General features: G+C 41.4%; 1 protein-coding gene across 2 annotated transcripts; it reads left to right on the plus strand.

Annotated features, from left to right (window-relative positions):
- The first annotated feature begins 372 nt into the window (after positions 1-372).
- On the plus strand, positions 373-13,875 carry morc2 (MORC family CW-type zinc finger 2). 2 transcript variants are annotated; one of them, XM_086031621.1, is made up of 27 exons: positions 373-445; positions 965-1,087; positions 2,514-2,567; positions 2,641-2,675; positions 2,753-2,821; positions 2,949-3,039; positions 3,129-3,237; positions 3,438-3,597; positions 3,871-3,982; positions 4,836-4,961; positions 5,039-5,118; positions 5,208-5,290; positions 5,387-5,472; positions 5,595-5,735; positions 5,843-5,997; positions 6,708-6,836; positions 6,914-7,019; positions 7,231-7,363; positions 7,440-7,526; positions 8,271-8,516; positions 8,881-9,126; positions 10,229-10,346; positions 10,930-11,068; positions 11,157-11,324; positions 11,591-11,684; positions 12,685-12,873; positions 12,990-13,875. In XM_086031621.1, the coding sequence occupies exons 2-27, from the start codon at positions 1,020-1,022 to the stop codon at positions 13,056-13,058; spliced, it is 3,093 nt and encodes a 1,030-aa protein (XP_085887747.1). In that variant the 5' UTR covers positions 373-445; positions 965-1,019; the 3' UTR covers positions 13,059-13,875. The 2 variants fall into 2 exon arrangements, with proteins under 2 accessions (XP_085887747.1, XP_085887748.1); XM_086031622.1 differs by having other exon boundaries at positions 443-550.
- Positions 13,876-14,296: the final 421 nt, after the last annotated feature.

The raw sequence follows: 14,296 nt of genomic DNA on the forward strand, positions 1-14,296 counted from the left end.
ATTGGCTTTATTTATTTATATATATTATTTATGTCTATATTTATTAATACATGTACCACAGCGTTTTATTGTTTTTGTTTTATTTATTGTTTTGTAAAGTGCTTTGTTACAGCCCTAGCTGTTATGAAATGCGCTATATAAATACAATTGTATTGTATATACTATATATTTATAGTATATTCAGTACCAGAACCTAAGAAATGAGAGGCAGACGTGCTAACCAGTCGGCAAAATAATGAAAATGATAACTAGAACAATGCTCTCAGCATTCACACAACTATTTAGGAATTTTTGATTATGGTAAAGGCTCTTCAACTCCAAAGCTATAGGTGGCAGCACAGTGCTCTGTCACTTATGCACAATTACTACAACGGAATGTGAAGAAGAAGAATAGGGGCGTGGCTTTGCAGGCCAGGAGGAAACCAAGCCAACTTCTAATCGTACGGTAAGCTTGAACTACTGCTATTTACCAGGCATTGGGCGTTGGTTAAAGATAAACTAAACGTGCCAAAAGTTTGTTTGTCGCCCCCTGTGCACGTTGACACAAGAGGTAGACAGTGGCAGTCATATGCAATTTTGTAAAAAACCATTTGTAAAGCTAACGTTAGCTACGAAGCTACAGCTACTTCATAAACAATGTGCAACTAAGCTAACACCAGCTCACATGCTAGCCTAACATAACGTACGTGCATCAGTTGTCGGCCTGTGTTTGATGTCTGAAACATTGATTCCACGAATGTCTTGGTAACACACGGGATTTGGTCACAAAATTCTGCAGCCTACGTTTCAATCATGTGGTGCTGTAACATGAACCATAATAATAATTTCCCTCCATTTTCATCGCAAATGCCTCTAAAAGGTTCAGTTTGGCTAACGCATATTGCGTAGCTGTTAAGGTAGGGAGCATGTACAATGTCTGTGAATGAACAAAAACTGTTTTGGTTTGGCTTCTTTTCTGCTGCAGGATTTGAACCTGTGGAGTAACTATCTGTGGTCACCGAGAGGCTACTTGAGAGGGCATGGCCTACTCGAGCTACAGCAACCTGAGCAGGGCTCAACTTACCTTTGAATACCTGCATACAAACTCGTAAGTGCAGTTTGAGGGGTTAACAGTGGACAGGTTTCAAAACACGAAGTCACTCTGTTTAGATTCTGTATGGTATGCCATGTGTTTTTTCAAAATGATACATGAATGGTTCCCAAACACTGTGCTGCTGCACGGTGTGCAGTGAGAGATTTCCAATCAAGATTTATTTCACTTAATTGGTTCAAAACTATACTTTAAGTATTAAAAATAATGTATATGTTTTCATCTTTCTACGCCAGCGGCTGAAAGTGACATATATGACATCCGAACTTATGGCTTGGTAATGACGTGACAGTTAACTCACGGTGAGGCGACTAATACGAAAGTAACCCCGAATTTTGAAAGGGTTGTTGACTGTATGTAAACGTAGTCACTGGAAAAATGCCAATAGGCTATTTTGAGGAAGAAGAATCGGCCCAACACCCCTGGCTCCGATGCCTTGCACTCCAGTCAGCTTGTTACCATCGCCAAATGAGATTCTCCTTTAGGGAACTCCAAAGCCTCCCACATGCGAGTCAACCGCTTCTGAGGATTATTCTCAGGCGCCTTGAGTGACTCAACAAACAACAACAAAAAATAACTATGAACCATTTCATTTTCGGAACAATGAACTTAATTAAAATTTTTGAATTATGAACTAAAATGGTTCCTTTTAGAAATTATAAATGGAACTTTTAACTAGTTCCCGTTGAAAATGAGCTTTACCAACACTGGCTGCGTGAATGCCTGTCTTTCACGATACATTCTAGAGCAGGCGTGGGCAATTAATTAACATGAGGAACTGGAATGCTTGCCGATGGCCAAGCCAACATGCTAGCCTCAACTCTGTCTTATACTATTATTTTTAATGTATCTCTAAAAAACATATTGTCTTGTGTCAATAAAGTGTTGCTTGTTTCGGTATGATATGTATGTATTGTAATATTTAGGAAATACAAATTGAAACAAAATTATAAGCGGCCATTAAAATTAGGAGGGTGGCTAACTGACTTTTTGCTCACGGTTATCATACTGTAAGAATCTAGTATCGGCCTATGCCTAGTCTTAAAGAGTTTGTTCCTCTTTTCAAAGAATAGTAGAGCTCCTGCTTGGGATTTGATTGTCGTTTGAATTTTTTTTTTTTTAATATATACAATGCCTCCACCTTATACACGTCAAGATAATCAGACCGTCTTTGTCCTGATTTTGCCCATTCCCAACATAGGATGACAAAAGACTAGATGATCCTATTATTCTGTAGTCAGAGAAGTGAAATCGTCCTAATAATAGCAATGAGTCGAAATCAATATTTACGAAGTCGACGCCCTCCACCACATTGGAAGCATGATATCGATAGATGATATAACGGCATGAGATTTCATTCAACTTGAGAATGTATTACTTTTTATTATAATCATTCACTAATTTGAATGACGTCTGGCTTCAGGACAACACACGAGTTCTTATTTGGAGCCTTGGCAGAGCTTGTGGACAATTCAAGGTATTTGTATTGATTGTATATCCATTGCGAATATGTTTATTTTGTAAACAAGTGGGGGTTTTGTGTTCTACAGAGATGCCAATGCCACACGAATTGACATTTACACAGGTAAATTTCAGCATTGAATACACTGAAGCATTCACTTTGCTTTTATCTTAACTCTATTCCTCATAAATTGTTGACAGAGAAAAGACCAGATCTGCGGGGCGGCTACATGCTGTGTTTTCTTGATGATGGTATTGGGATGGAGCCAAGTGAGTGGCACTTGACTATCACTGACCTTGATGCTTGTGTTTAATTCGTTTTTTAAATGTGGAATCGGCATTTGTGTTCTAGACAAGTTTTCACGTAAGTGTGTTGAAATTAATTTCCTTTTGTTAGACGAGGCAACCCATGTGATCCAATTTGGAAAGTCAAGCAAACGATCTCCTGAGTCCACACAGATTGGCCAATACGGAAATGGACTGAAATCGTAAGATCCTAAAAATCATGTGCAATCAATTGGTGTGCATGATGCATGTTTTGATGAATTGACCTTTGATTGGATGTGTCTCTTGACAGGGGGTCCATGCGAATTGGGAAAGACTTCATCCTGTTTACAAAAAAGGCCAACAGTCTAACCTGCCTTTTTTTATCAAGGACTTTCCATGAGGAGGAAGGTCTCGATGAGGTCAGGCCAATCAATATTTGTATTTCATTAGATGGCATCTACATTTAGTTACCAGGGACCGAAGTGTGAAAAAAAATATATATAAGTGATTTGCAGTATATCCATTTTTGATGTGTCATATTTATTTTGTATTACTGTTTTGTGGGGCCTTAAACTGGTCTGACCTCTAAATTTATTCTGAATTGTTCATACCTTCTCAGGTAATAGTGCCTCTCCCGTCCTGGGATTTGGTAACAAAAGAGCCGCTGACATCTGATCCAGAGAAATACGCCGTCGAGACCGAGCTGATATTCAAATATTCACCTTTTAAAACTGAGAAAGAGTTGATGGAGCAGTTCAGCAAAATTGAAAGTATCAGTGGTTAGTACATTCGTATGTATCCGTGTGTGTGATAACCCCCTTCTGCCTGATAACATTCATCCATGTATGTAGATTTTTGTTTCTCAGAAATTTATAAAAGCTACTTTAGTAATTCTACTACACACTTTTAAATTCATCGTAAATTGGACTGACGCGTTTGTTTTTCCTGTCAGTGACTAAATACAATTTAACTACCAGAGGCGCCTACATGAATTCTCATTAGCGATGACATGTTGACATGTTGTGATTGTCACATTGGTTTTATGTGTCAAGGTACCCTGGTGATTGTGTACAATTTGAAGCTGATGGATAACAGAGAACCAGAGCTGGATGTTGAGTCGGATCACCAGGATATACTGATGGCCGGAATACTTGCTGAAGGAGTGTGAGTCCATTGAGAACTTAAAATTAGCTTGGCATGTGAATGTGTGAGAAATAATCGATTCATACATGCATTGCCAACGCAGACATAATCTTTTCTGAATCAATTCATACATTTCAGTAGTTGCTTATTAAATGTAATTCTGGCGGGGAAAAAAAGTGGAATGTGGAAGTGCATCAGCTGCTGAACAGACAAAATAATATTGTTGGGGTTTTTTTGTGTGTGTTTTTTCCATAAAAATTTAATGTCACGATCATGATATTGCGAGTGATAAGCACATACTGTAGTTGTGTTCTTGCAACATACTTGAAAGAAGCAGCGTGTCATTCTCTGACTTTGTACAGAAAATAGTCACTGTGCTCCTAGGACAGGGGTCTTCAGTCCTATCCCTCGAGTGACAGTTTCCTGCATGTTTTTTGATGTTTCCTGTGTTCCAGCACACACCTGATTCAAATGATCAGGATCGTTATCCAGCTTGTGCAGACCACTGTGCCAACATAATCAGCCATCTGAGAGACTGTCTCGCATGCATTAACTTTAGATGAATAAAAACCAACACAATCGAGAATGTCAATCACTCCACACTTATTTCAGTCCGTCAACTGCTTAATCTGATGCGAAGCCCAAATTAGCTAAATGTGGCGACAAGACAAAAAAAATATTCTAGTCTATGTCTACCCTGTTTTTGGCTGGCGCCCAGTCTGTGGCGCACCCCGTGTCTTGCCTCTAGTCACCTGGAATTGGCTCCTGCTCAACTGTGACCCTGAACAGGATAAACGGTAGAAGATGGATGGATGAAAGACAACGTCAGACCGTGACTAAATAGCAATGGCTGTGTCCTCCCCCTTGCTTACAGGAAACCAGAGAGGAGGTCATTCAGAGCATATGCTGCCGTGTTGTACATTGACCCCCGCATGAGGATTTTTATCCAGGGGCATAAAGTGAGGACCAAGAGGTTGTCCTGCTGTCTTTATAAACCACGGTAATGTAACACGCGTACTTTTAAAAAAACCTGTGCCTGGTGCCTGATTCTCAACTGTGTCCATGCTCTGGTCACAGGGTTTATAAGTACTCGTCGACTCGTTTTAAAACGCGTGCTGAGCAGGAAGTCAAAAAAGCCGATCACCTTGCTAAAATTGGTGAGTTGGTGGTCTGCGTCCATCTTTTTTTCTCCCTCTGCGTGCTCTTGTATGTATTGACTGGATGGATTTTCTGTCACCAATTCAAGCGGAGGAGAAAGCCAGAGAGGCCGAAAGCAAGCGTTTAGCCACGGAGGCAAGACTTGGAGAGGATGTGTCAAAAGAATCTCGAGTAAGTGAAACCAGATCACATTTCTGGCTCACTTTGGCTGCGCAGGGTCGTCATGTGATAACACTAACAACCCCGCCCCCCTTTTCTGTCTCTCAGACGATCCTGAGAAAGGTCCAGGATTCAGCCATGATGCTTAGACGGGATGCTGACATGAAGAAAAGAATTCTTGAGTCCAAACAAAAGTACAATACACATTAACAACAGTAGTATCTTTGTCTAGACGGGCGGATGCTTTATAGACTGCAAAAATCCATCCAAAGACCACTAGCACAGTCCTGTGTTCTTTTTCTTTCACATCTCCCAGAGCATTAAAGGAGCCCAAGGAGCTGAACTTTATATTCGGAGTGAACATTGAACAGAGAGACCTGGATGGGATGTTTGTATACAACTGCTCTCGTCTTATCAAGATGTACGAAAAGACGGGCCCTCAGCTGGATGGAGGCATGTGAGTAGTGTGCTCATTGACTGTACTGAGGTCAGCAGCGATAATCATGGTTGAGGGGTTTTGCAATTATGTCGTTTGTGTGTGTGCGGTGGGGGTTTGTTGCACAGGGCCTGTGGAGGTGTTGTCGGCGTGGTGGATGTCCCATATTTAGTTCTCGAGCCTACTCACAACAAGCAAGACTTTGCCGACGCTAAAGAGTATCGACATTTGCTCAAGTCCATGGGGGAACATCTGGCTCAGTACTGGAAGGACACCAGCATTGGTAAGGGATACCTGACATTCACCGTCTTAATAGAGATGAATCTCATCTAACGATACTGGAATTCTCCCATTGTGGATGAAGGCTTATTCCATTCCATTCTATTGTCATCTTGGAAAAATCCAGTGCTAAAACCCTGCGCAATTTCTACATGTCGAATGCTCACCGATTTCATACATTTCAAGATTACCGCTCATGGCTTTCCCTTAAAGCACTAACAGTGTTTGCACTGAAATGTTACAGTTGCAAGGAACAAGAATGTTTTCTCTTCGGAGCAGCCCCTGTTGGATCTTAAGTGCAAGAATGTTCCTTGTTGAGTTCATGTTTTCCATATTGTTGGTGTCAGGCCGAATCCTTGTCCGCCCAAAATTGTCACTTTTCACGAGACCCCAAAAATGACTTGTTTGTTCAACCGTTGACATTGCATCATCAAAAAGAGAAAACCATTCTCGACACTTTAGGTTGCTCAATTTGTAAAAAAAAAAATAATAACACCCTCACGTGTGGACTGACCAATGGTACAGGTTTTTGAAAAAAAAAAAATTGTGACTTATGAGGTTTCGGCCCATATGAAAGGTTGCGTATTTTAATGCATGATGCACCTCAGAAAGCATCCCCGTTGGATTTTCTGAGTAAGAATGTTCAGTGTTGTGTTCATGTGTCCCGTGTGAATTGCTGAGTATGTTTTTTTTTTTTTGTTTTGTGTGATGCAGCTCAGAAAGGTATAGTAAAGTTCTGGGATGAATTTGGATACTTGTCTGCCAGCTGGTCTGCACCTCCGTCATCGGAGTCAAGATATAAGAGACGCCGTGCCATGGAGATCCCAATTACCATTCAGTGTGGTAGGTCTCAGATGCGCACACACATTCAGCACTCCGAAACTGTGCTCATGCCCCGCTTTTATGCGTTGCGTTTTTAGATAAATGCTTAAAATGGAGAACGCTGCCGTTCCAGATGGATGCTGTCGACAAACGCTACCCAGACAGCTGGGTGTGTCTTATGAACCCAGATAGTACCCAAGACAGGTACGCACACGCACAGATAGAAAGTGAAATCGTTTATGGAGTCACTGGCCACAACATTAAGTGCATATAAAGTGTACATTCCAATGAGGTCCAGTAAGAAAAGATCAACACATTTATTTGCCCCTCTGCATATGTGTTGATTATCATCATCATCAGATTCGGATTAGCCCGAGTGACACTCGTTTTGTGATTTTTCTTCAATGCATCACAGATGCGACGCTGCTGAAAAGAAACCCAATTTGCCCTGCGGAGTCCTGAAAAAAGAAAAGCAGACAGCTGAAGACAAACAGAAAGAGCTTGCCGAAAAAATCAAACAGCAGCAGGATAAACTGGAGGCCTTGCAGGTATCTTATATATCCCTTGTGGTCTCACTTTCTTGTCTTGCACTGGTACTTCACATGTTTCGTATTTCCTCTTCAGAAAACCACTACTATCAAATCTGCGGCAGATATAAAGAAGTTGCCATTGGATGTTAGCATGAAACCTGTAACAGAGAACTCCGCTAAGGTACACATGCCCTCATTGGAATTCCTCATAGATTTTAATTCTCAGTCCTGTTAATGTTACTAATATTACGTGTTTTTTTTTTTTTAATCACAATTGTAGCATCCCTTTGGGTAAAACCACCAACAACAACGGCATGTTTTGGTTATGTCATATTTTCATCATTTTAGATAACTATTCTCTGCAATAATCAGCACTTTAAAGTTTTGTAAAACAACCAAGGCATTGGTGATGGCTTATAATACAAATTGCCATCAGTCGTCTCACCTGGATACTGAATATTTACAGTGATGTTTGTGGAGGCAGCACGTTAGTTTGGTTAGCCTGCTTGCCTCATTTCTGAGGCTCGGGGTTCCCTTCCTGTGTGGATACAGTAGGTTCCTGCTCACCAACTATTCTGATCAGAAAAGGTGGTATCCAAAATGGGTTGATGCTTCTGACTCAAAACCAAAAACCTTATAGTTTTTTCCTTATTGTAAAGGTAGTAAAATGTGTACTTTATTATAAAGCATTAGACAAGGAAGCATGTAATGATATATGTACAGTACACAGTACATTGTTGTGACTTTGCTCGTTCCATCAGGGGTCGAGTCACTCGCGTGATATGGTTGGCAAAGTTCATACACCAGATGACAACTTTAGATTTTTAGATTTGGACTTTAGGTAATGTTGATATTTGCTGACGAGTACTCCGGTTGCAATAACCATTTCGTTCGGGGATTTTGTTTGCCCACTTTGTCATCAAAGGCGAGTCGGTCTTCCGAGAGGTCTGTAACGCGCCCCCGATCCCCCCCGCTGCCGGCTCACCTCAAGATGCCACAGAGTGCTACCCCACCCCGCGCCCCCTCTCAGCGGCCCACCCGGACACCTGCCCCTCCTCCTGCTCCACCTAAGGTTGAAGCATCCAGGTCCAAAGCTACAGCAAAGTCACCCGCAGCAAAGGCTACAGCCAAACCTTCTTCCAAAACACCCCCACCAAGCCGCACTTCAAGGGTAAGATACATGTCACGCAATGCCCTCCATAATTATTGGCACCCCAGGTTACGATGTGTAAAAAGCCTTAAGATATCAGCGCATCAGCGGTGCGAAGAATTGTAGCACACATGATTTGATGTAAACGAATTATTTCTTAATGTGTTTTTTTTCCCACTGAATAAATGCTGTCGAATAAAAGGTTGCATCTTCCTCTTACTTTTGGTCCCATTATATTTAGGGAAAAACTGAATTCATTAGAAGCACTAATTCGCAATTGCAATTAGAACACATCAAACCAGGGGTGCCAATAATTATGCAAGGCAGTGTATTAATAGAAAATACAGTACCAAAAATGAATCTTAATGTCTTGTTTCTTTCTTAGTCACTCACTAAAGCATCAGCCAAATCTACAGCTGCTGGCCAGCGTAAGAGAATAATTGTGGAGGAGGACAGTGAGGATGAGGATGAGGAGGAGGAGGAAGAGGAAGAGGAGGAAGAAGAAACTGGGAGTAGTGAAGAAGAGGAACAGCAACCCCAGACAAAGAAGTCAAAAATGGTCACTGCAGCTGGTAGCCGTGGAAAAGTGGTGGAAAAGGCCCCAGTTGCCAAACGCGGCAAGTTAGACGAGGTAAACATTAGTTCATGTTAAAAGCATGAAAATCAGCATTGGCCAAAGTAGGCGTGCACATGCATGCATAACTGCAGCAATTGTCCTTTTTTGTTTTATTTTTTATTTATTTTATTTTTTTTTAAGGGAAGTCAACCCCAAAATGTTCTCTGCAATAATGTGTTCTCTGCGACTTCATCAGCCTAAACATGGCATTCTGGTTAATATTGTGTTTGTGGAATATGAGTTAAGCAGTTGAAGCGACCCATTTTTAGCCGTCTCAGGGGTGCCATTTTGTAATTTCTGTCGAATGAAAATGACATCACAGTTGCTCAGGGTTCAGGTAACAACCAATCACGGATCGCCTGTTTTCCGAAGCTGAGACAGGATTGTTTGCTATCAAAGCCCTGAGCAACTGTGATGTCATTTTCAGTCAACAGCCAGTGGCAAAATGGCCGCCCCCCCTGAGACGGACAAAAACAGGTGGATTTTGCTGCTTATCTCTTATTCCACAAATGCCGTATTAATCAGAATGCCACGTTTAGACTAGTGGGCCTGCATAAAACATATTCTTGTCAAGAAAATATTTGCGTTGACTTCCATTTTAGTAAAACTGTTGCTTGTTGCTTAAACTCGCTCAGCAGTGCTTTCCTGCTATCGCTATTAATTCCCTTGAAGAGAGTTAGCAAAGAGAACTTTCTCAGTTGTTTCCTTGCTGGTTAAGTCATAGAACCTCAAATGAAGCCCGTCTGCTGTTGACCAAACAGGTTAACACATATTCACAGCCTGGAAAGAAAGGAGTTGCAACTCCTCCACGCCAAGCCCCTGTTGCTAAAACCAAGGTAGCTTTACCAGCCCCTTGCTCTGCTTGCTCCAACTAACCTGGCTTGCTCTTTCCAACCTCTAATAACCAAGACTTACAATGGAACTGCTATGCTTATAGCACCCTCTTGAGGTAGAGGCGGTATTATATTTTGTGCTTTGCAATGAACATTGTTTGAGCTAGAAACTGACCTTACTTTCACCTTCTTCAATAACAGGGATTTTATATGTCTCTACATGTCCTTCCTTTCTATTCAACTGTCTTGCTGTGGTTCTAGTAATGTGAGCTTTGTCTGTGCAGGCACCAGAGAAGGCGCCAGAGAAAGCACCAGAGAAAGCGCCGGAGAAAGTGCCGGAGAAGGCAGCGGTCAAGGCGCGACAGCAAGACCCGGAGTGCGACATTAGGAATGCTCAGAAGGGTATCAAATTGAGCAGAGTGCTTCTTATTTTCTCGACATTGTCATCACTGTCACCCAGAGCTGGGCATTTTTTTACTAAAAATTAAGCGTCCGTTATTTGTCATCCGTCTGCAGCGTCGCTACCCTTCCGTCATTCGCCTTTTTTTCCGGAGGGGAAAAAAATAGTACCCGTCTATAGGCCGGTCCGCCTCTAATTTTAAACTGCCGTGAGTCTGACTAAACTTTCACGAGCAAATGACCTAACTCAGAGAACAGGTGAGCCGTGATTAGTCATTACCTGAGCCCTGAGCAACGGTGATGTCATTTACAGTCAACAGCAAGTAGAAAAATGGCCGACCCTGAGATAAAAACAGGTGTGTTTTGCTCCTTAATTCCTATTGCCCAAGCGCAATATTCATCACAATGCTGTGTTTGGACTAGCGAGGCCTCACATACTATCGTAAGGAAAAGTTTTGACTTGAATTCCCATTTAAGGTCTTCCGTCCATTTCACAAGGTTACCCCCACAAACTGAAATGCACATGCTTTAATGGTTGGATTTATGCACAGTCTTGGCTCATATTTTTCCTTGTATTTTCCTGAAGATAAGGGACTGCTAGTAGAGGTCCGCGTCAATAAGGAGTGGTTCACAGGAAAAGTCATCGCCGTAGAGACCAATAAGCAGAGTGTTCGCTGGAAAGTCAAGTTTGACTATGTCCCTCGAGCCACCCCGAAGGACAGATGGTGATTCTTCTTTGTCTGCCGTTCATCCCTACGAAATAACAATTTGTTTGCATTCCGTGGAATTGATGGATTGTGTCTGTCTACGAAGGGTGTTTAAAGGCAGTGATGAAGTCCGCCTGATGCGTCCGCCGTCTCCCATCCACCAGACACCGGACACTCAGCAGGAGACTGAGCGAGTGTCTGCAGCAATGGAGCCAGATACCACGCAACCTGGCACCAGTCGAGAGGTCACAGAGAGCCTGGTCACCATGTTGAGGTGAGTGGCTCCCGTGTCATTTGTATTTGCACGGATTGGACCGGCGAAAGAACATAACATAGCTTCTTATACTTGTGATGTTAATATGTAATTGGCATGTTGGGTTGGAAAAAAAAATAACTGACAGGATGGAAGATACATTTGTTATTTCCTCTAAAGCTACTAGTAAGCACTGAACCGTACTTTGTCGGATTAAACCCGATTTAGTATATTCTGTCTGTGTTGGATAAGTGTGTAACTAAGAAGTATGCTGCTCTTCTTTCCAGGACAATGCTGCGTTACTTCTTCCCCCCTGCTTTTCAGATTCCTAAGGATGATGTAAACAGCATGACGGCAGAGGAGTTGGTGGCTTTTCCTCTGGTGAGATGAAAGCAACTATACACGGTCACACTACATTTCTTTTTTTGGACAACTATTTTCATCCATATAGGCCAACTACAGTAGAATCTCGTTTTAAATCTCGTTTTTTCCAGAATGTGTTCTATGCAGGCCCGCCAGTCTAAACACGGCATTCTGATTAATATAGCGTTTGTGGAATATTAGAAATCCACCCATTTTTAGCTAGCCCAGAGATAACGACCAATCATGGCTCGGCTTCAGAAAACAGGTGAGCTGTGGTTGGTCGTCATCTGAGCCCTGAGCAGCTGTGATGTCATTTTCAGTCGACAGAAGTGACAAAATGGCCGCCCTCCGAGACGGATAAAAGTGTATGCATTTTGCTGCTTAAATTAAATTCCACAAACACAATATTAATCACAATGCCATATTTCAACTAGTGGGCCTGCATAGAACATATTCTGGAATAAAATATGTTTGCGTTGACTTCCGCTTTAACGGACTAATATGAGAGAAGGGTTGTCTGTAAAGGCCCTTTGTCCATTAAACTGAAGTACTTCTTTTGGCCTAAAAATGCCCATTACTATACAAAATGAGTGTAAATTAAAAACAGATAAGCTTGAAACTGGTTGAAAGGTTTTAAAGTTCATTCAAACTGCGGTGTGGGCCAGTGATAGTGTGCAGCTGGCCACATTCATGAGCTATGAGGTCCCCTTTTCACCTCTGTTACGATTGGATACCATAAAGAAGGGCATGACCAAAAAAAACGACTGTATGAAAAAAATACCAAAATCAATATAGCATGTTTGAGAGACGTGCACGTAATACACGACAAGAGCCCGCTCCAGTATAAGAGCCATGGATATGAATAGGCAGAGTAACCCCTCTGAGCTGTGTCCCCATCTCTGTTAAATCGACGTTCCATTGTATATTTATTGAGATGCACCTATAGTAGTGGTAGGGAAATAGCATTGCGCTACCCTAGTGGTGATGTATGCGTTTGTGATTTTCCTGTCTACTTCAGAAAGAGTATTTCCACCAGTACGAATCAGGTCTCCAATCGCTGTGCAACTCGTACCAGAGCAGAGCGGACGCCAAGGCCAAAGCCGTGGAGGAGAAAAGCAACAGCACAGAGATGAAGCTGAAGGAAGCAGATGAGAAACTACAAAAACTACGAACCAACATTGTTTCACTTCTGCAAAAAGTTCAAGAGGTTGGGCAGCTCACTCTTACAATATGTATTTTAGTTATTCATAATCTTGGAAATGATGATCAACGTAATGTAATAATTGCTCCCACCCCCCCCCCACCCCCAACCCCTCCACTTAGGATATTGACATCAACACAGATGATGAACTTGATGCATACATTGAGGACCTTCTCACCAAAGGAGATTAAACGGGATGGACAACATATGTCTACAAGAAAGAAAAAGAACATGCACATAAAACAACTGGCAGCCATGTTACTGACATCTGCCGGGCTCTCCGAGTTAAGAGTGTCATGTGAATACTTGGGGGGGGGGGGATCTTCATTGTTAAACATTCCCCCTTTTTTCATTTAGCAGTAAGCATACACTCCTGTGCTGGTGTTTGTTTTATTTCTGTTTTTACATTATTGGCAGCCCTCTGGCATGTTGATTTTGTTTTAGTCTTTAGTCTACCGTATTTGTTAAACAGCTCTGGAACCAACCTATCTTAAAAATTTTGTGGGTTTAATATGGTTTAGGGTCCCTATTAATCAAGTAAGACTAAAGGGGCGGGTCTTTATTTTGCGCCATCGTCAAGTGAGACATTAACACCAAGTATTTTAGGAGTTTGGCTTGACTGGACCACACTCTCTTCTGCTGTCTATATGTAAACGTTAACTATTATTTTTGTACACTCGAAGATGGTGTTGGTCATTATATTGCCCCACCCTGACCAGCTTGACTAGCGAACCGAGTATAGAACACTAAGAAATTCATACTGGGTTTTATCAGTATAAATGTTAACGCCTGCTCTGTTTCTTTTTGAAGAAAACAATCTCCGTTTAATGCTTAAGTAGAGTGTTCCTGCTTATTATCTTTACCTGTGTTTTTCTGTTTGAACATATTTTACCATGTCGAGAAAACCTTTTATTAAACTGCATGATTCAGTTTTCATGTTAAATTGGAAGAAATGGTTCTGTATTTTTGAAAACGCATTACTTAAACAATAAAACTGGTTCAACATTCTACATGCTTCAATTTCCGATGCAAAAAATAAACATGGTTAAGAAAAATAATCCAATTTAGCACATAATGCCGTGCCTGTGGTTAGCACATCTGCCTCACGGTTCTGAAGATTCAAATCTCAGCTCTGACTGGTGTGTGGAGTTAATGTGTTCTCCCAATCCTACTAAATAAGAGTGTGGGATCACTAGTAGTGTTTACACGGGCACCCTCTGGAAAAAAAAAAAGACTGACAGTTGTGTTTAACTTTCTAAGTTAAATACGTTTGCGTTTAATCTTAAGAACTTTTTTTTAAACTGAGACAAACTATTCAACTTTTACAACGTGCATAATTGTATCATTTTCTACATGTAATTTTTATGTTATATTTAAGTCGTATTTATGTTGAAACTGCATAATGTTACGGTGACTTTGTGTAATTACT

The sequence above is a fragment of the Filicampus tigris genome, chromosome 5, assembly GCF_054856515.1.
Source record: "Filicampus tigris isolate MCC_2025a chromosome 5, RoL_Ftig_1.0, whole genome shotgun sequence".
NCBI classification, from domain to species: Eukaryota; Metazoa; Chordata; class Actinopteri; order Syngnathiformes; family Syngnathidae; genus Filicampus; species Filicampus tigris.